General features: G+C 35.1%; 1 protein-coding gene across 2 annotated transcripts in view; it reads left to right on the top strand.

Annotated features, from left to right (window-relative positions):
• Positions 1-20917, top strand: part of TENM1 (teneurin transmembrane protein 1) — a 735522-nt gene that overhangs the window by 539097 nt on the left and 175508 nt on the right. For both annotated transcript variants that reach the window (XM_036880853.2, XM_036880855.2), the window contains exon 14: positions 20418-20603. In XM_036880853.2, coding sequence (XP_036736748.2) covers positions 20418-20603 — 186 coding nt within the window. The remainder of the gene's footprint in view (positions 1-20417; positions 20604-20917) is intronic.

The raw sequence follows: 20917 nt of genomic DNA on the forward strand, positions 1-20917 counted from the left end.
TCCTCTCCTCTGTACACAGCACCCTCATTCTGCCTAAGGATCCCCCCACCCTCCCACCCAAGTCTTCCTTACCCAGGGCAGTATCTCAAACTCTGAAGTTACTTTTCTCCTTTCAACTTCCCAGTAGTCTTACTATCATTTATTTTAACAACGCTTTTGTCAGCAAATTCTCCCAAAATTCTGGTGAGGAAAATAATATAGACATCATAATTAAAATTTGTGAGAAAACTGAAACACTGGCTAAGGGTTCTTTTCACTCAACCGGTCAATGAATTTTGAACTCCATTTTTTGGCAACAGAAACTTCCAGTTAAATCTTCAGAACCGCAATACGCAAAGCAGACATAAGTGGAACTGCTCATGAGGACACGGAGACATCCGAATTGTAACGGGTAATACCTTTGTTGCTGAGATTTCAGGCACTGTGGCCCAGCTGTCCTGTGACTCCAGAATCAACATATTTAACCCATTTCTAATGTTGCAGAACAGATAGGACCTTCTCAACATAAAATCTGTAATTATATGCTAGTGCTTTAAAGTTCTGATTAATGATTCCAAGCAATAAGCAAACTAGAGAACATTATTATAATTTATTGAGAAGGGGAAGATTTTCGGCTTGGAGTGTATTCAACTTTGGATTTATTCTAACACTTCAGAAGTTTACTAAGTGACAGTTTCAATGGGGGTTTTTTTCCATCAGTAAAAGGTTACAGAATTTCTAAATACATATATGTTTATAGGAATTCATTTAAGGGAGAATATAGAAAAAACTTATTTCTCCCTAGTTCCGATACAAATATCATTCTAATCTCTCCTGCAAATACCCTAAAATCCCCTGCCCCATTGGGCCTCTCTGGCAACACTTGAATAATGAATAATGTCAACCGTTAGCCTTTTCTCTGTGTGTACCCAGCAACCAAACTCTGTTGGAGAAAAATCATGGTTTGGATAGATACTAGTACCAAGAAATATTCATGTTCACTGGCCTTACCTGGGCCCTTAACCCCGCCCAGCAATATTGCTGTCTTCCTCGTGTTACCTCATTCTGTCATCCTCCACAATTACTTTTTCAGAATGCCTCTACTTTTCTCAAACTTCCAACTTCCCCACTGTTCATTCATTCACAGTAAATAACTGACCTTGCCTCCTGCTTCACAGAGAAAATAACCGTCAAATGAGAACGCCATCGATTTCCTGCCATCAGATCTAAAATCAGATTGTGTCTGTGTCCCTGCCCTATTTCTTCCTCCTGCTACCATGCAGGAAGTGTCCTATCAAAGGTCAGTTCCTCCACTTGCACTCTACGTCCCACCCTCCCTCATTTTCTCTCACATGTAAGCTTAACTCCAAAGTATCTACTAGATCTTTCTCAAGCACTCTTAAACATGATCTTGTCTCTCTTGAAAAACGAGATTCTTTTTGAATCCCGCATTCTCTGCTAGGTAGCTAATTATCTCTTGCCTTTCTTTAATGCTTCAACTTCATTTCTCCACCTCTGTACCTTCCATCATCTTTGCATTCTGAGATAACCGCAGGCTTACAGAAAAGTGTAAGTACAGTATAAAGGGTTTTCTCCTGAAACATTTAAGAATAAGTTATTGACCTGTTTCCCCCAAATCCTTCATTGTGTATTTCCTGATGAGGGTACTCGTCTACATAACTACAATATAGCCATCAAAATCAGGAAATTATCGTTCATATGTTACTGTCATCTAATGCTCAGACCCTATTCATGTTTTGCCAGTTAACCTAATAATGCCCCTAAGAGCAAAACGATCTAGTTCAAAATCAGGCATTGCATTTCTGTTGTCATGTCCCTTTATTCTCCTTCAGCTTGGAATAGTGCCTCAATCTTTCCCTGATGCCCACGACTGACATTCATGAAGATCATAGGTCATTTAGTTTGTAGAATTCATCTCAATTTTAGGTATTCTGATATTTCCTCACAATTAGATTTAGGTTATGTGTCTTTGACAAGCATATCACAGAATTAATGCTGTGTTTTCATTGTATCTCATCAGGTGGTGTCCATTATTCATTTGTCTCACTACTGGGGAAGTTAACTTTGAATGCTTGATTAAGATAGGCTCTGTAAGGCATCTCCACTGTACTCTCCCCCTCTCCACTCATAATTAATAAGTGTTTTGTGGAGAGATACCTTGAAGCTATGTAAATGCTCCACTACTCATCACAGTTTCAATTTATTCATTCATTTATTTGTATCTGTTTGAACTCATGGTTTCCCATATAATTCAATGGATTATATTTGATACTATTTCTGTTTATCTTGATACTCAAATCGTTTCATTTTGGCCAGCCAGTGAAAAGCCTCTTTCAAGGTGGCTTTTGTGTCCTTTTCACATGTCCTCATCATTCTTTGAGCACTTCTTTCCTTTCTGACACAACAAAATGTTCCCACTTCATTATAAGTTCCCTGTCCTATCCCTGTAATGGTATTTGGTGTAATGGTATTTAGAAAGCAAGTTCTGGACACAAATTCATTGCTGTTAGGATTTGCTATTCCCAGGCCCTTGCAGTGAAGAAGGCTAGGGAATATACACATATATTTAATGCATAATGTACTCATGGATACCTATATTAATTTATCTGTCTATCCATCTGTAGAAAACATAAATTTCCATTAATATCTCCAATTCCAATCCAACACTACAAGGTTCATTCTAGTTTTCTCCCTAATTTCATATTTGTAACTCTCTTCTCTGATAGAGCTTATCCTTAGCCCCTTATCCTCAATATATGTACTCTCCTCACTCGTCAACCTATTCCAATCTGGCCTCTACCGGCCCGTCACTCCACCAGAACAGCTGTTACCATTACCAGTGATCATCATTTTACTAAATATAGTGAACACTTTTGAATCTTATCTTGCTTGACCTTTAGTCACATTTGCCATAACTAACTGCTCCATATTTATGGAAAACTCTTCTGTTGTTCCTCTGATACTGTCCTTTTCTGATTTTCTCCCTATGCCAATGGCAAATCCCTCTCACTCCTTTGCTGGATCTTCCTCATCTACTTGACCTTTAAATGTTAAAGTTTCCCACTCTTCGGCCCCATTCATTTCTTATCTTCATCTACATTCACTCCCTTGGCTTCAGTTACTGTTTTTACTGGTGACTCACAAGTTCAGTCTCTAGTCTTGGCCTATCTTCTTAATTCCAGACCCATAGATCCATCTGCCTACTCGACAGCTTGGATTCCTCACAGGCATCTCAAGGTAACATGCCTGAAGCTGAATTCAAGATTTCACCCCCTAAAACCTGATCTTCCTCCATTATTCCCTATATCAATAAAAATAGCATGACTACCCACACAGTTGCCCATACCAAACCTAGATGGCATTTGTAGCACCTCCATATCTTTTACCTTTTTTTTATCTTATCAGTCACCAAGTCTTGTTGCTCCTACCTCCTAAAAACATTTTGATTATATCCATTTCTGTCTCCATTGAGTCCACCCGAGCCCTAATGACCATTGTCTCTCATCTGGACTCCCATAATAGTTACCTAAATGATCTCCTTGAATCTCCTCTCCTTCCTTCCACTCTATTCTCTGTATTATATCCAAGGAGACCTTTCAATTGCAAATCTGATCTTCATCTCTCCCTTACTACCTTTCAACATTTTTCCAATGCTACTACAATAAAGTTCAAAGTTTTTAACAAATTTTATAAGGCCCTGAAGTCTCTGACCTCTGTCTGTTTCTCCAGTCTCATCTCATGGCATTCTACCCTTCTCTCTCTTACTCTACTTCAGACACATATTATCCATTTCATCTGCCTGACCACCGCACACATATACCCACACATCTTACAGGTTTCAACTTAAAGGCCAATGCCTGAAAAGGTCAGAATCCTGACCCTCTCAAATTAAATCAGTCACCCTGTTATACTTTCTCATTGTACTTTGTATTATCCCTCTGTACTACTTATCATAATTTGTGGCTCCATATTTCTTTGAGTATTTATGCAATAGATATTATGCCCACAAAGGCAGGGGTCACATCTGTCTTTGTTGTATTTCCACCAGTTAACACAAGGCTTAACTCATGGTACACACTCAGTTGATATTTATGAGATGGATGAATGGATGGAAAGTTGAAAGGAAGTATAAAAGGAAGGAATGCTGACCCTCACGATGACAAATATTTGGGTAAAAGATAAACATTTCAGTCAAACATTTATATACATCCCCAAATCACATATTTTAGGTTTATCTAAGTATAGGCAAGCTGTGTCTTTGAAGTCAGCCTAAGAGCAAATCTGATTGGCTGGCTTCTAGTCATTTCATGGTGTGTCATTCACAACCACTGTGATTTTTAAATCTTTTCTGAACTCAGTTGCTCAAAAATGAAATTGGATTGTATCCGGGACACAGCAGGAAGGTAATTTAAAGAGCCCATGAACATTGTTGAAATTATCATGCAAGCTTATTAAGCGCAATGTATATTTAAATTGAAAAAACTTTCTTTATTAAACCTAGATAGATGAATTTTTACAGCTTCCAGCACTAAAATATATTAGATTTGAGAGTCAGGTTAGATTAATTTCTAATCTTTATGGAAATCATTTTTATTAAAAAGTGGAAAGTTAAGAATTTGACAGTTACAGGGTTTGGATAACTCTAAAAGGGTCATCATTTAAATATGCAGGGAAAGTAAAATCAGAGTGCTTTCATGATAAAGATGATTTGTTTATTTTATATGCTCATTTTTAAAAGCTGTTTAATATTTAGGCTTGTTAAGGAAAATCTGAAATGTGGTTGAATACATTAAAACCTATATAAGACTTTTGACTTTCATTTCTTTTTATAAGAGCCAACCTAATAAATCTCAGCCTGGGCTTAGATGCTAAAATGAAAAAGATTAAGGGGATATTTTCACTTATAATGTAAGTGATCAAAATGTTTGATTTTTTAGTTGAGAATACATTCTGCAGTTTTCAAGTCAGCCAATATTTTCTACTTTTGTAAAAGAATATTTCACACTATTGTAATTTATTAGATGAACATTTATATTTCATATTGTTTCAATTTAAAGAATACTTTTGGTTTCTTGAGGTGATTGACTTGGAGGTGCATAAAACATTATTTTCCCCCAGGGAATGGCTGGCAATAGAGTGGGAGGAACCTGCCTCTCTCCTTTGAATTTGGATTGCTCTTGGTTTTCTTAAAAATTGGAAACCAAACCTCAAAGGAATATAACACTTTCCTCCTCCAAAAAAGCAAGGGCCTTTGCCTAGTGTGTTTTTGGGTAGTTTGCAAGTGGCTGGACGATTATAACTTATGAGGACTGATTTTTTTAAGTCTCAGCAAGAGTTAACGATCCTCACATTGTAGGCTTTTCAAATCAATGATTGTATAAAAGGAAGTCCTCACTAAATGAAGAAAGAATGAAATGAGAGATTCAGAGTTTACTTTTGAGGACTACCAGAGAAATTTAGAAAAGGAGTTTACCCAGCACCCGTGAGAAAAGGCAATCCCTGCTCATAACCACTAGTTTTATTTTGTACTTTGAGTTAATCTCGGCCAAGTGCCTAAGAATTAACATGATCCCCTTTCCTCCCATCTTTTTGTACCCACAACAGCACCAAGCATGGAGCTTGCAGTGTGCCAGCTTAGTAAATAGCTGTCATTCTGCATCTCATGCCAACATTTAAATTCAACACATCCAAAACCAAACACAGCTCTCATCCCAATCCATCACTGCCTTTTCCAGCCCTCCTGATTTCCCTCCACGGTGCCAACATTTTTCTAGTCACGCAGACTGAAAATTTCAGTCAGACACTTTTATGTTCATCAGTAAGTTATTTACTGAACATATATTAAGGTCCTATGATACCCTGAACTATACTGAGGTACTCAATAAATGTTTACTGAATGAATTAATGAAAGAATTTGGATTTAGATTTCTAGGCTAAGGATTTTGGACATTGTGTACATTAGGAAATTATGAAATATTTTTATACATTTTGTGTGACCAGAACTGTGCTTAGTCTAGAGCAGAGTAACCAAGATGTTAAGGTTAAACAAACCATGTAATATGAGGAACATTCGAAGGACTCAGGGATAGTTAGAATAAAAACTTTGAGAGCAAATAGCTTTTTTCAATTATCTGAGGAACTGACCAGTGGAAGACAGAGTATGTCAAGTTCTGAAAAATCAGAAGAAGAGAAACAAAACAAATTGGTGAAAGAAAGAGGACAGCAGATTTCAGCTCAAATCAAATTACTTTCTTATATGGCTGCATAAAAATAGCATTGGAATTGGCTGGTTTTGTGAAGTAATAGCTAAACTTTGGGGAAAATATCAGAAAGGTAGAGGTTTGTGTGTCAAAGAGAGGGGTTGAACTAGATGAATTTTACAGTTCTCCAAGTCCTAAGATTCTATTATTCTAGATTATAACTAGCTGTGGTGTGTTCAAAGAGAGAACAGGGTATTTGAGAAACCAGTAACAGGGTTTTTGTGAGACTCAAGACAAAGGATGATGAAGACCCTGTTAAGTGCATTGGAAACAGAGATAATCATAAAGTTCACACTTGCATAGCACTTGTTATGTTATGTACCCAGCACTGTTGTAAGCACTTTACATATGTTTATTCATTTGATCCTTATAACAACCCCATTTTATAGGTGGCAAACCAAAGCACAGAAAGATTTAGTGAATGGCCCAAGGTCACCGAGTTAACCCATAGCTGAGCTAGTATTCCAGCCCAGATAATTAGGTCTCAGAGTCCAGACTCTGAACTGCTATGCTACGCTAGCTCTCCAGAGAGAAAGAAACAGAAGTGGATTTGGAAACAGAAACAAGACCTGGAAAGATATGAGCATAAGGGAAAAAGGAGATGAAAACATAATGCCAAGATTCCTAGTATGGGAAACCAGGAACATAATCATGATATCAACAAAAATAGTGAAATCAGGCTAAAAAACTGGGTTACGCATAAAGATGAAAAGGTAGGTTATAAACATATTGAGTGTAAGGTGCTTAGTAATCTAGCCAGGTAGAAATATGTAACATGATATTTGTGAACTTGAAAGAAAGTCAAGGTCATTAACGTTGCCTAAATGTAGCTAAATTAATATACTACCTGCCCATGGCTTTCCTACAGTACAGTGCAACCTCACTGAAATGTTGATATTGTGGGACAAGGGTAAACATGAAGTCAAATTCTTTATTCCATTTTAGTCCTTGCAAGAATGGATATGGCAGCCTCAGGAAACATATATAATATGCCCCTTAAAAGTTCAGATGACCCTAATAACCATATAGCCTTTTAAACATTTGTTGATTGCCATAGAGTAAAATTAGAGATTAAAAAGCAATATATTAAGTGACACCAAGTTGTGCATTCATCATAATATGTAAGGACACTTATATGCCTTTGTCTTCCTCATGCAGAGGATTTTGTTGACTCTGGAATCTTTACATTTCTTTTCTCCTTGTCATATTTATTTATAGAGGTAAAAATAAACTGTGGATCCATGGTCTGCTGGGCAATGATGGCAGCTTTGTAAATATGTATGCCGCCCTTCCCCAGGTCTTTGACAGAAAGCTGCTTTCCATGCCTCTGTAATGCCTTGAACACACCTTGTGCATTAGGGATGTAAGAGCTTACTATGGCTGCAGATGCCGCCTGATGACTGCTAGCATTGTCTCTCTCATGGACCCCAATCAGACTTCATTTTCTAAAGCTGAGAGCCCTTAGCAAGAGTGTTGAAAGGGGAGAAAACAACTCTGTAAGCTCTTTTTCATTCAGAGTAAATTTCTTAGTCTGCATGAAGAGTCCTTTCCACAACCAGCTTTGGCTTCACCAATGAAGTATGAGGTATGTTTGGGAGCTTAGATGTGTCTTTGAAGACCTCTCAGTCTATTGGTTGTTGAGCTTCAGGGAATGTGGACCAGACCGTGCTTATTGTCTTAGCAAAACACCGTGCAGGAGTTCTAGATGTGCATCTAGGAGATTAATGACATTCATTTTGGGGAGAAGAGAGGTAGTGTCAAAATTATTTTCAAGAAAGAAAAACAGGTCTAATATCAAAGAAGGGAGGAAAAGTTCTCCCTAGTGCAATTTTAACATGATGTCAAATCATGTGAAAAAAAGTGCTAAACTTTGTATATAAAAAACAGCTTCCTAATTGCCAATAAATACTTCTTAAGTAGCCATTCAGCGCCAGGATGGAGTAATAATTGTTCTAGTAGTTGTTGTATGTAGTTTTATAAGTACGAGCACTGTTTTATTGAGGCCAAGAACATGAGTCTTGATGAACCATGTACCTTGATGAGCCAGTCAGGCTTGCCCTTTTAGGTAGTCACAGACAGCAGACAGGTAACAATGATCGTAAGAAAGTCTAAGTAAAAAGCCATGGATGAAACAACACAAATGTTTCCTCAGCTGAACATTCAGTTCAGAGTGCATGGCCTTCTACTAATGATAGGTTGGGGGCTTCCAAAGTCAGTATTTTCTCCTTAAGGGTGATGGCTTTACCCTGACAATCTGGTACCCACCGGGATAAGTGAAAAGCATTGTGAGACGGTTATCTAGAATTCAACATTGTCTCGCAATTGGGAATACTGTTGGCTAGGCCAGTGTGTTGGGTTTATAATGAGAAGACTAAGACACCCAGTCTTGCATTTGATGGCCACAAATAAGTTGAGGTTCACCTCAGCCTCTGTGCTTCCAGCTTCTCATGACTGAGCTAAGCAGAATATGATCTCTAAAGTTATGGGAGAATATTTTATTTGGCCAAAAAGGAAACAGGATTTATTTATTCCAAAGTGAAGATTCTAGATACTGAAAAATGTCAGCTGAATATTTTATTGAATCCAAAAGTTGTAAGCCAGGCATGATTTTTTCTGTCTTGTCAGGCTTCTCAGATTTACCAAAGAACAGTTCACCATTTTATAAAAGGAACCCAAAGCCACATGACAACCATAATCCATGAAACATTAAGCTTAAAGTCAAATCAACTCTTGATCTGCAAATACTAGATTCCTTCAGATTTTTGTTCTTATCCATCAAGAACCAGAGATTCACCTCAAGATTTGTATAGGCTGGAGTGTTTTGTTGTTTACTGCTCCTTGTATATTGCTGTTTGTACAGAAAGTGCCAGCTGACACTAAGATAATAACCCATAAAATATTGTTAAGATTACTAAAATATATTGAAGCCCATTATAATGCCGGGACTGAAGGACACGTGTTATACTTATATCATAGGCCTTCTGGGTTGAAATGACAGGCACACTATTACATTTCAAACACAAAAGCATGTGATGTATAACCCATAGTAAAACCAAATTTTTGTCACAGGAAGGTACTTGTAAAGATCTGGCAGTGGTAGTATTGAAGTTAACTCTGTGCAGTAAAATAGAGAAATTATCAACTAATATTTTTCCAAGTGCTTTTGAGAGAAATAGACACCAAAAAGTATATGTGTGCATGCATGCACGCATGAGCATGTGTTCTATAAATGAGTCCCATGCTCAAGCAGAACGTCAGCCACTGAGGAATGGAGAGAGCTGAAAGTAGTAAAATAAAAAATGATTCAAATATTTGAAAAAGCCATACCAAGTACACAAACTTTTGTTCTAATAATATTTATTATTCTTGGTTGATTCATTCCTTGATTTTAGTAAAGAGCCTGGTGTACTGTCAAAACTTTTCTAGCCCTAAAGCTGCTTGAGTTGGCAATGACCACACTTACCAAATCAACTTTTTTTCCTAACTCTTATTTCCCACAGTAATCACCAAAATGATGAGAAAATCCTCATAGTTTCCCCAACAGAAATTGTATTATTGTCTGTGAAAGAGAAGCTCTCTATTATTCAGGTTCATTCATTCCCAATTCTTGATTTTCCTTATGCTCCCAGCCTGATTTCCTTTGATCTTTAACTGAATTTACTAGATGCTGGGCAAATGGGCCATGTAATAATTTCTTTGCTTCTATGAATTGTTACATCAAAGGTGCCCTTTCCTTGTTTAGAACGTCATGTTGTATTATTGAAAATGTTACAGGAATGTCTATTTTAGAACCTAACTGATATCCAGATAATATTTTGGGGTGCCCAATATTATCATTATCTAATATGAGACACAGCCAAAGTGCCAAGGACAACAGAATTTACTGGGAACTTTTGTCTAAAAAGTAAATCTTAGAGAAATAGTTCAGAGGGAGGCTCTGAAGGATTTACTGTTTAATCAAATTGTTCTTTGTCAGCATTCAACAAAGAAGAATTCCAGTTGTATCCTAGTTCAATTTATACAAGTGTTGTTCATTGTTGACATGCATAAAGAAACTTATTAAAAATGAAATGTCTCAATAGAACTTTAAAGTGTCTGCCTATATTTTTCACGTTCTTTTCCAATGCATTTGCAGAGAAGAATGTTTCTATTTTAGAATTCTTTTGTCATATTTTGTAGCTTGTAATGTTAATGTATTTTCAACCAGATAGAAAATATTACGCACAGAATAGAACTATTCATGAGACAAATATATTAGAGCAAATATCATTTCTATCATGTTTATAGATTATACAATTGCCACCATCTGTTTTTTGTTAGTCCTTCCCCCACATGCACCCCAGTGTTGATTATAAAAAGATTGGGCTTGAAAAATATCTTAGAATCAGTCCACAAACTCCATTTGGAACAGGATACTAGTGCAGCAATGTCGGTACAGCTCAAAATGAGGAATGCTTACTGTTTAAGATCTGCTTCTCCATTTGTAGTAATTTATTTCTTAGAGGATTCCTGTAGTCATGAGGGTATTGCTTCCCACCTGGATTCTTATGGTGATGAAACTGTAAATCAAATTAGTGGTTGTGGCTTGTGTCCAAGGAGGGCTTTGTATTGAGGAGAGCGAGAGTTAGGTTTAAGTCCTGTCTCCACTTCTTTATTCAGTAGAGCAGTCTCGAAAGACAGTTGTTTCTTACTGATTCTTTCATTTCTTTTTTTGTGAATTATTATTAAATATTGCAGGCATATAAAATAAAATAATGATCAACTCTAAACCTACAACTTAGCTTTAAAAACTTACAAATGCAAATGAAGTCCCTGTGTATCCCTTTCTGATTCCATTCCTCTTCCTTCTCTGCAGCAGAAACAACTATCCTAAATTTAATCATCCCTGTACATATTTTTAGGCTTTTACAAATATGTATATACCTGTAGAAATATATTGTTCTGTGGGTTTAAATTTCATGTGAATAGTTTGCTTTCTTCCTTCATCATTATGTTCATAAGTTTTATCCATATTGAGGCACATAGCTCTATTTTATGCAAGTTGTCTTCTGTATTTTTTTACACTGTATGACTACACCAAAATTTATGTATCCATTTTCCTATGGATGTACATGTACATTAGAACACACCCACATCAATGAATATGCTTCTTCAAAATGTTCTTGGGTATTCTTAGTCTTTTCTGTTCCATATGGATTTTAGGATCAGGTTTTCAAGCTCAATGAAAAATGTTGTTGGTATATTGACCAGAATTATATTGAATTTACTGAACTAACAGAGGAAAATTGACATCCTAATGATACTGAGGCTTGTGAGCCATGAACACAGTACATCTCTCCACTGATAAGAGACTTTGTATGGTTTTGATTCAAAAAGTTTTAAAATCTTTTATGAAAGAATGTTGAATTTTTTGCTGGGTTTATTATTATGAATGAGATTTTTTAGATTTACATGTCCTAATTTCGCTGTTTCTGATACACAGGTTTAATATTGATTGTTTTCTGTTGATCTTGTATCCAACAACTTTGCTATCCTCTCTTCTAGTTTTCATAGTTTACCTATATATTCAATTTTGTCTCTTCCTTTCCAGGTATTACACATTTTATATTTTTGGTTGCCATACTGTAACAGCTAAGATCTCCAGTGCAGCATCGAATTAGAAGCAGTAGTTAATTTAGTACCGTGGTCCCCACTTGTCCATGGAGAATATGTTCCAAGACCCCCGGTGGTTGCCTGAAACCATGGATAATACCAAACCCTATATATATTGTGTTTTTTCCCCTACACAAATACCTATGATAAAGTTTCATATACACATTAGGCAGTGTAAGAAATTAACTACAGCAACTAATAGTAAAATAGAACAATTATATCAAATATACTGTAATAAAAGTTATGTGAATGTGGATTCACTCTGTCTCAAAATATCTGATTGTGCTGTACTTGCCCTTCTTGTGATGATGTGAGAGAATAAAATGCCCACGTGATGAGATGAATGAGGTCAATGATGCAGCTGTGCTTAGCGTTAGGCTGCTACTGACCTTCTGATGATAACGTCAGGAGGATCATCAGCTTCCAGACCACAGTTGGCCGTGGGTAACTGAAACTGTGGAGAGTGAAACCGCAGATAATGGGGGATGACTGTACCTCTGACTTTAAGGTTAATATCTCTATTATTTTATTACTAAGTATGATGCTTACTTCAAGATTTTAGTAAATCACCTTTATCATATTCAGTAACTTCCCTTCTAGTCTTATTTTGCTAAGAGAGGCTACCATAAATAGAAACTGAATTTTATATAATGCTTTCTATATAAAATCAGATGATAATTTTTCTTAAATCTACTATGAAGTGAGATAAAAGTGAACTGGATTATTTCAATGATGAATTACATTGATTTTCAAAAGTTAAACCATACTAGCATTCATGCCTACTTGGTTATAATTTGTGTGTGTGTGTGTGTGTGTGTGTGTGTGTGTGTGTGTGTGTGTGTGTGTGCGCATTGTTGTTTTGATTCCCAAATCTTCTATTGGAGATTTTTGCAGCCATGTTTATGAGATTCACCTATAAAAAAGTCCCTTCTCTTTTTCTTACCCTTTTTGGAACTAGATTATAGTAGTCTCATAAAATGATTAAGGAAGCCTTCTCTTCCTATTCTCTGGTATAGTTTAAAACAAAGGTCATCCATTCCTTGGAAGTATGGCAAAATACACCTGTAAAACCATCAGGTCATTTTCGTCTTGATTGTGTATACAGGCTTTCTATTTCTTCTCAAGTCCATTTTTATTCTTGAAAAATGTCTACATCATCCAAGGTTTCAAACTTCCTGGCATAAAATTATTCATAACACCCTCTCATTTATTTTTAGACTTTAATCTTTAATGTTTATTTGTATTATTTCCTTTTTACTTTTCTTGTTCTACCTTGCCAGAGGTTCCTCCATTTTATTAATCATGTCAAAGACAAATATTTTGATTTTTTTGATCCTCTCTATTGTTTGTTTTTTATTTCATTAACTCCTGCCCTTACCTTTATTGTTTGCTTCCTTCTATTTATATGCAGTCCTTTTTCTAACTCCCTGAGTTGGACACTTTGTTCATTAATTTTCAATTTTTCTTTTCTGCCAAATGTGGTAATGATGTAAATTTCCTATACTGACTAAACTGCATCACCACAAGATTTTATAAATAGTATTTTCATTGTTAGTCAATTCCTAATTTCCAGTATACTTTTTATGTAACACATGAATTATTTTTAAGTGTATTTTTAAAGAACACTTTTCTGTGTTTTTTCTTTTGCTTTTTGCTTACTGGTTTCTAATTGTAGTGCAGTTTGCAGAAACAACATGATGTATAGGATGTAAAATCTTTGCCATTTATCGAGCCTTGTCCTGTGAACTAATATTTGGCCATTTTGTGGATATTCTGTGTGTGCTTGAACAGAATATGCATTATAAAGTCATAGCTTTTGGGTTCTACATCTGTCCATTATATTGAAGTTGTTAATTGTGCCATTCAAATGTTCGACATCGTCACTAATTTTTTATCTTATTACTTTACTACTGATTGTGAAGTTTACAATTTGTCCTTTTATCAGCCTGTCAGTTTTTGCTTTGTATAGCTTGAAGCTGTATTTTCTTACAATGTCTGGATTATTACATCTTTCTGCTGAATTATTCCTTTTATCATTATATAATGATTCTCTTTATACAGAAAATGCTTTTTGCCTTGAAATCTGTTTTGTCTGATAATATTATAGCTACACCAAATTTCTCTTGGTTGATTCTTTCCTAGAATGCCTTTTTCCTTTTATTACTAACTTTCCTGTATTTGTATGTTTCAGCACATCTCTCTTATTAACAGAAAGAGCATAACTAGATCTCCTTTTTCAGTCAGTCCCACAGTCTCTCTTTTAAATTGCAAGTTCAATTTGTTTTTACCTACTGGGATTCCTGATATGTTTGCATTTATATCCTATAATCTTCTTTTATGTCTCCCTATTTACAATATTTATTTTTTCTTTGACTTTTCTCCTTTCTGCTTTTTATTTGATTGACTGAATTATCTTCATTCTTTTTCTCCCTCTTCTTGTTAGGAAGTTATATATTCTGTTTCTGTTCTTTTGGTCATTATGTTGAATTTTTAACATTTTATTAAAATATAACACACATACAGAAAAGTGCAAAAGTCCTAAGTGTACATCTTAGTGAATTACCCACGTATGAAATACTAGTTAACCACAACCCAACTCAAAATAAGAAAACTACCCTCAGAAGCCTTCTTTGTGCCCCTTCCCAGTTATTACTTCTCCCTTCTTCCCCAAAGCAACTATCCTGACTTCTAATACTTGCCTGCCTTCTGGAAATGTTATTAATGGAATCTTGCAGTATATATGATTTTACATCTGATTTTTTTCATTCAACATTACTGGAGGGGTATTCATCCATGTTATGGCACATTGCTATAACGCATCCATTTTCATTGTGGTATACTATTATACTATTTCTTTGCAAGATTGCCACAATTAATTATCTATTCTATTGCTGATGGATATTTGAGGTATTCCCATATTTTGGCTAATACACATAATTCTTCTGTAAACACTTTCATACATATCTTTTGGTGAACACTGAGAAGTGGGATCCTTGAGCCACGAGGTATATGTATGTATCGAACTCAAACTGGCAGCATCAAAATTTTCCAAAGTGATTGTACCAATTTATGGAATCACCTAAGTATATCAGATTTTCTATTACTTCACGTTGTTACCAACAGTTACTACATCAGTCTTTTACATTTTAACTATTCTTGTGGGTATGCAGTGGTATTTCATTGTTATTTTTATTGTTATTTTGTGTCTCCCTAATAAGTGACGATGCTAAGCTTGTTTACATATGCTTTTATATGTTTGGATGTCCTTTTTTTTTAATTGCACGTCCTCTTTTATAAAGTACCTCTTCAGTTCTTTTGCCCATTTTTCTATTGGGTCATCTGTCTTTTTATTATCAACTTGAAGAAGTTCTTTGTCTATTCTAAATTCAATCTCTTTTTCACCTACATATGTTGTGAGTATATTCCACCACTTATAACATATCTTTTCTTTGTCTTTTGGTGACAAGAAGTTCTTAACTTCGATATAGTTCAATTCATTAATTTTTGCTTTTATGGCATTTTGTGTACTGTTTAAGAAACTTTTTCCTACCCTAAGATCATGAAATTGTTTTCTTATGTTGTATTCTAGAAGCTTTGTCAGTTTATCTTTACTACATTCTATCTAGAATTGATTTTGTATATGGAGATAGAGATGAATTTCTTTCTAATGGCTATTCTATTTCCTAAAACCATTTAATTTAAAACAGTAGTCATTTCCCAGTTGCCTGCAGTCCCTCCTTCAATATAAATCAAGTATCCTTATAAGTTTTAGGATTCTATTCACTCTCATTGGTCTATTTGCCATTGTGCCAATACACACAGTCTAAATTTACATAGCTTTACAATAAGTCTTGCTATTAGCTAGAATACATCTTCTCACCTTATTCTCCTTCTTTAGCTGATCAACATTTACACGCATGTACAAACACCAACACACACAAAGTGCTAAAATATCAAGGGTTGCATTGAATCTACAAAACAATTTGGGGAAAATTGGCATCTTTAGTTTGAGTTGCTGAGTTTGTGAACATGATACAGCTTTCCATTTATCCAGGTCCTCTCTAATTTCTCTAATAAAGTTTTCTAGTTTTTCAGTGTAGGTCTTGCAAACATTGTGTTAAATATATTTCTTGATATATAACATTACAGTGCTATTATAAATGGCATTTAAAACTTTCCTCATTGTTTGCTGTTGATACAAAGAAATAACTTTGTATTATATATTAGCCTTGTATCCAGAGATCTTACTAAATTTATATATTAATTCTAATCATTTGTCTACATAGATTCTTTCTGTAGTTTATACATGTACAATCATACTATCTTTGAATAATGATGGTTTTATTTACTCCTTTTCAAGTTTTATACATGTATTTTTCTTTCACTTACATTATTTTACTGACTAGGACCTTTAGAATATTGCATAGAAGTGATGATCACAGGCATCTTTTCTGAGTCTCTGTAAGTATTTATCATGAATAGGTGTTTAGTATTTTATCAAATACTTATTATGTATCTGTTGAGATGATTATATGATTTTTCTTTTATTCCATATATGTGATGAATTACATTGATTGATTTTCAAATGTTAAAAAACAATCTTGCATTCCTAAAATAAGCACAAATTGGTCATTACATATTTCATGTTGTGTAATACTAGATTAGCTATGTTAATATTTTGTTTACTATTTTTCATCCATATCCATGAGTGAGATTGCCCTGTATTTTTTCGTATAATATCCCGGTCAGAATTTTATGTAGAAGGTTATGCTGGCTTCATAAAGCACATTGCAAAGTGTTTCCTCTTTTTCTATTCCTTAGAAAAGTCTACGCAAGCCTGGCAGTTCTTCCTTAAAAGTTTGGTATGTTTACAAGTGAAATCATCTGAGACTGACTTTCTTTGTAGAAATATTTTTCATTATGGATTAAGGTTCTTTATAGAAATTATTCAGTTTCCATTTTTTCTTGTGTTCATTACTGTAAGTTGTGTTTTTCTAGGAATTTGTCCATTTCATTGAAGTTTCCTAGTGTGTTGAAAAAAAGTTGTTTGCAGTATTTTCTCATAATGTTTTATGTCTGTAGGATCAATAACAATGTCATCTTTTTCATTCTTGATATTGGTTATTTGTCTTCTGTATTTTCTTCTTGATTAATCCCCATCAGGGGTTTATCAACTTTATTGGTCTGTATAAATAATCAAGCAGATGGACTTTGTTGATCCTTTCTATTGTATGTTTGTTCCTATTTAATTAATTTCAGCTCTTATAATTATGACTTTCTTCCTTCTACACTCTTTGAGTTTACTTTGCTCTTCTTTTTTCTAATTTGTTAGAATGGATGTTTGGGTCATTGTAGTCGGTTTTCCTTTTTACCTTGTAAATTTTCCTCTATGCACAGATTGAATTATATTACACAAATTTTGATGTACAATACTGTCATTTTCATTCAATTCAAAATATTTTCTAATTTCCATGATGATTTCTTCCTTATTCTATAGTTTGTTCAGAAGTGTATTTCTGAATTTCCAAACTTAGGTGAATTTTATAGTTATCTTTTCTTACTGATTTGAAGTTAATTCCATAGCAGACAGAAAACATGCTATAAATAATTTAGATACTTTGAAGTGTGTTGAGACTTGCTTTATATCCAGCATGTGGTCAATATTCATAAATGTTCCATGTGCACTTGAAAATTATGTGCATTTTGTAGTCATTTACTGCAGTACTCAGTATGTGTCAATTAGATCAAATTTGTTAATCATGTTGCTCAAATATTTCATGTATTTCTGATTTGTTGTCTGCTTATTCCATCAGCTAATGAGAAAGGGGGGCATTAAAGTCTCTGACTGTGATTGGGAATTTGTCTCTCTTTTTTGGTTCCTTCAATTTTTGCTTCATGTATTTGGCTTGATGTTTTCTTCAGTATTGGAAATTCCTTAGCCATTATCTAGTCAAGTATTTTTTTCTCCCCCCGCAAAACTGACAAACACTCTGTCCAGCCTCTGAGTCTTCTAATTGCCTCTACCAGAACTGACAGACACTTCTAGAAGGAAAGGCATCCGTAAATGTCAGACTCACCTCTCTGGGTTTTCTTTTTCTCTTGAACTCCAGTAATGTCCAACAGATTTTTAAATATATTCTGTCTGGATTTTCTAGTTCTCATCAGAAGAGAATAGTAAAAATTACTTAGGCCACAATTACTACAAACAGAATTCCACCTCTAAATTTTTATTTGATTCCTTGACAAAGTATCTCTTACCTAACTCCTGACTAGTACAAGGCTTAATAAATATTTCACTCAGAGCACTTGATTGTCCATATTACTATTAGGTAGTATTTTATTTCATTATTTTTTCTAACCTCCAAATTTAGTAGTAGTAGTAGCATATAGTTCATTCTTCCTTGACATGTCTGTGAGCTAGTGGATAGAGTTTGTTAGTTCCCACCTCACCTTGCAGCCTTGTAAGGGTCTTTGCTTTCTACAGAAGTTTCAGTCCAACTCCCCATCTTTAATGGTCTAAAGACTTCATCTCTTTCCCTCTGTGGGCATAAATACCCAAGCCCCTACTCACTACTGGGTATAATAACCCCTCAAGTCAGCCAGAGGGTTGACATATATGCTTACTTCCTTGGCTGTTAGCATCCTCTTTCCTTCTGACATTTGAGAATTTCTCTTCCTTTTGAGCTAGGACATGCATTTTTTAATATTGTTACATTATATCTGACATTTCTAAGGATTTATATTGAGGTGGTTTAAGGATAGCCTCATCTGCCATTTTGCTGATACTGTTCATCTAGTTCTATTACTTTTCAGGAAATCCCCAGACTGATATATTCCTCTATGCCTAAAATGTATAGTTGTATAAAGCAATATGTTGCAACATATTTGCTTCTAGTTGTTTCAGTTAGCTCTGATTTGATTGGCTTTGACCAGTTTAGCGCCTTAATCTCAGAGAGACCCTTTCAGTTCAGCTTTTAATGTCTTCGTCGCCAATTTCATATCTCCAGCCCTGGCCTTCCAAATTCATATATCCTACTGCTTGACATCTTCACTTGGCTATCTGTATGCTATCTCCAAGTTAATCTGCTCTTTTACACTTACTTTTCCCTCAGCCTTTCCCATTTCATTAATGGCAGCAATATCCACCCACTTGTTTAAGCCAAAACTTTTATTTTTCCCTTTCCTTCATTCCCCGCATCCACTCTTGAGGAAATCCTATTGGTTCCACCTCCGAAATAGATCTCAAACCTGTCCAATGGCCCTGTAAGGTGTAATTATTATTCCTTCCATTGGATAATTACACAAGCAGAGATTAAGAAAGCATGTTAATAATTTGCCTAAAAGTACACAGCTTTTACACAGAGGAATCAATATTTCACAGCCACTACCCCTCCTATCATAACTTGACTGTCAAAAAATACATGTGAAAGAATTAGCGAACAAATTGATCTAGACAGTAATAAAATCGATAACCACACCTTTATCAGAAGAATATTCTCACTTACTGAAAAATAACTCTGCTATCTATAGAGTAAAAACCTTTGTTACATATAAAGAGCTTTGTTCCATGTAGTATAGGGTAATACTGATATCATCACATGTTAGTACCTCTTAATATATAAAAGCAGTTTCAGGTTTTGAGACTATGAAAGACAATTTGGCTTCCAGAATACCCTTTTTCCTTCAAGGAAATATGGTAAATTGTATCCAAAACCTATTACATTCTTTCTCTATAGGCATTCTTTCTATTTTTATCCCCTTTCTCTTCCTCCAGCAAGAGTATTCAATCAAGAAAAGGTTTGTCAAACTTTTATTTTGGCTTCTCCACTATCATAATTTTATGAATATTCAACATTTATTAACAAAAAGTCAAGGGGACAGAGGAGAGAACCTCAGAAGAGTCAGTATATACTTGATTATATTGACTAAATATTGAGTATTGAATGACATTTCAAGATATGAAGACTGTTACCATCATAGGCAGCTTTGCCTTTTGTATATTATGAATTTTACTAGAAAGTTATCTTACCAATAATAAAACCTCTCTTCCTGAATGAAGTTAGGGCACTATTTTACTGTGTGTGTGTGTGTGTGTGTGTGTGTGTGTGTGTGTGTTTTCCCCAGTGATTTCTTAGAGCATCATAAAATCCCTGCAGCATTATTTGTGATCTTAATAAATGTTTACTCAATTTTTAGAGAGACCCACTTAACATTTATTTGGCATTGGCTTCATTTCTAAGCCTTGAATGCCATTATCATTTTATGGACTTCTCAAAATCAGTTTGACTTAGAGATTATTTTATATTTAGAGACTTAACTATCTTTTTTATAGAGTTCCTTGTACACCCACTCAAATGCTAGAGATCTCTGTGCCATTTCATTTATGTATTTAAGATACGAGTGTAGACTGGGATTTTTGGTAATTCTAATGTTTTTTGGAAAAAGTACACTCTGGTTTCTCTGGTTTTAATAAAATAAGTAAATATACCTTTGAATTCCCCACAGAGCTCTGTACCATGGAGTGTGGCAGCCATGGAGTCTGCTCACGGGGAATTTGCCAATGCGAGGAAGGCTGGGTAGGACCAACATGTGAAGAACGCTCCTGCCATTCTCACTGTGCCGAGCATGGCCAATGCAAAGATGGGAAATGTGAGTGTAGCCCTGGATGGGAGGGCGACCACTGCACAATTGGTAAGTACCACCATACTTTGAACTAAGTAAATTGTATTAATTGAAGTAAAAGCAGTCTAGCAAGTCATTCACCAGGCTTTTCAAAGAACTTGAGGTTAGAGGAAGAGGAGAGAAGTGGGAGGGTTCACCTAAGTTTGAAGGTTTTAACTGGAAGGTTTCCTTTTTTGTTGGTATCTTACTTTTAGTGTCATTTCCTTCCTTATTATTTCAGTATTGCTTACATTTTCTGCTTTAAAGGGCTTTGAGCTACTCAAAGATGATACTTTGGAATACACTGCGGTTAGTTAATGAGACAAGTGCTTTTGTTGGGAAGG

The sequence above is a fragment of the Manis pentadactyla genome, chromosome X, assembly GCF_030020395.1.
Source record: "Manis pentadactyla isolate mManPen7 chromosome X, mManPen7.hap1, whole genome shotgun sequence".
Taxonomy (NCBI): Eukaryota; Metazoa; Chordata; class Mammalia; order Pholidota; family Manidae; genus Manis; species Manis pentadactyla.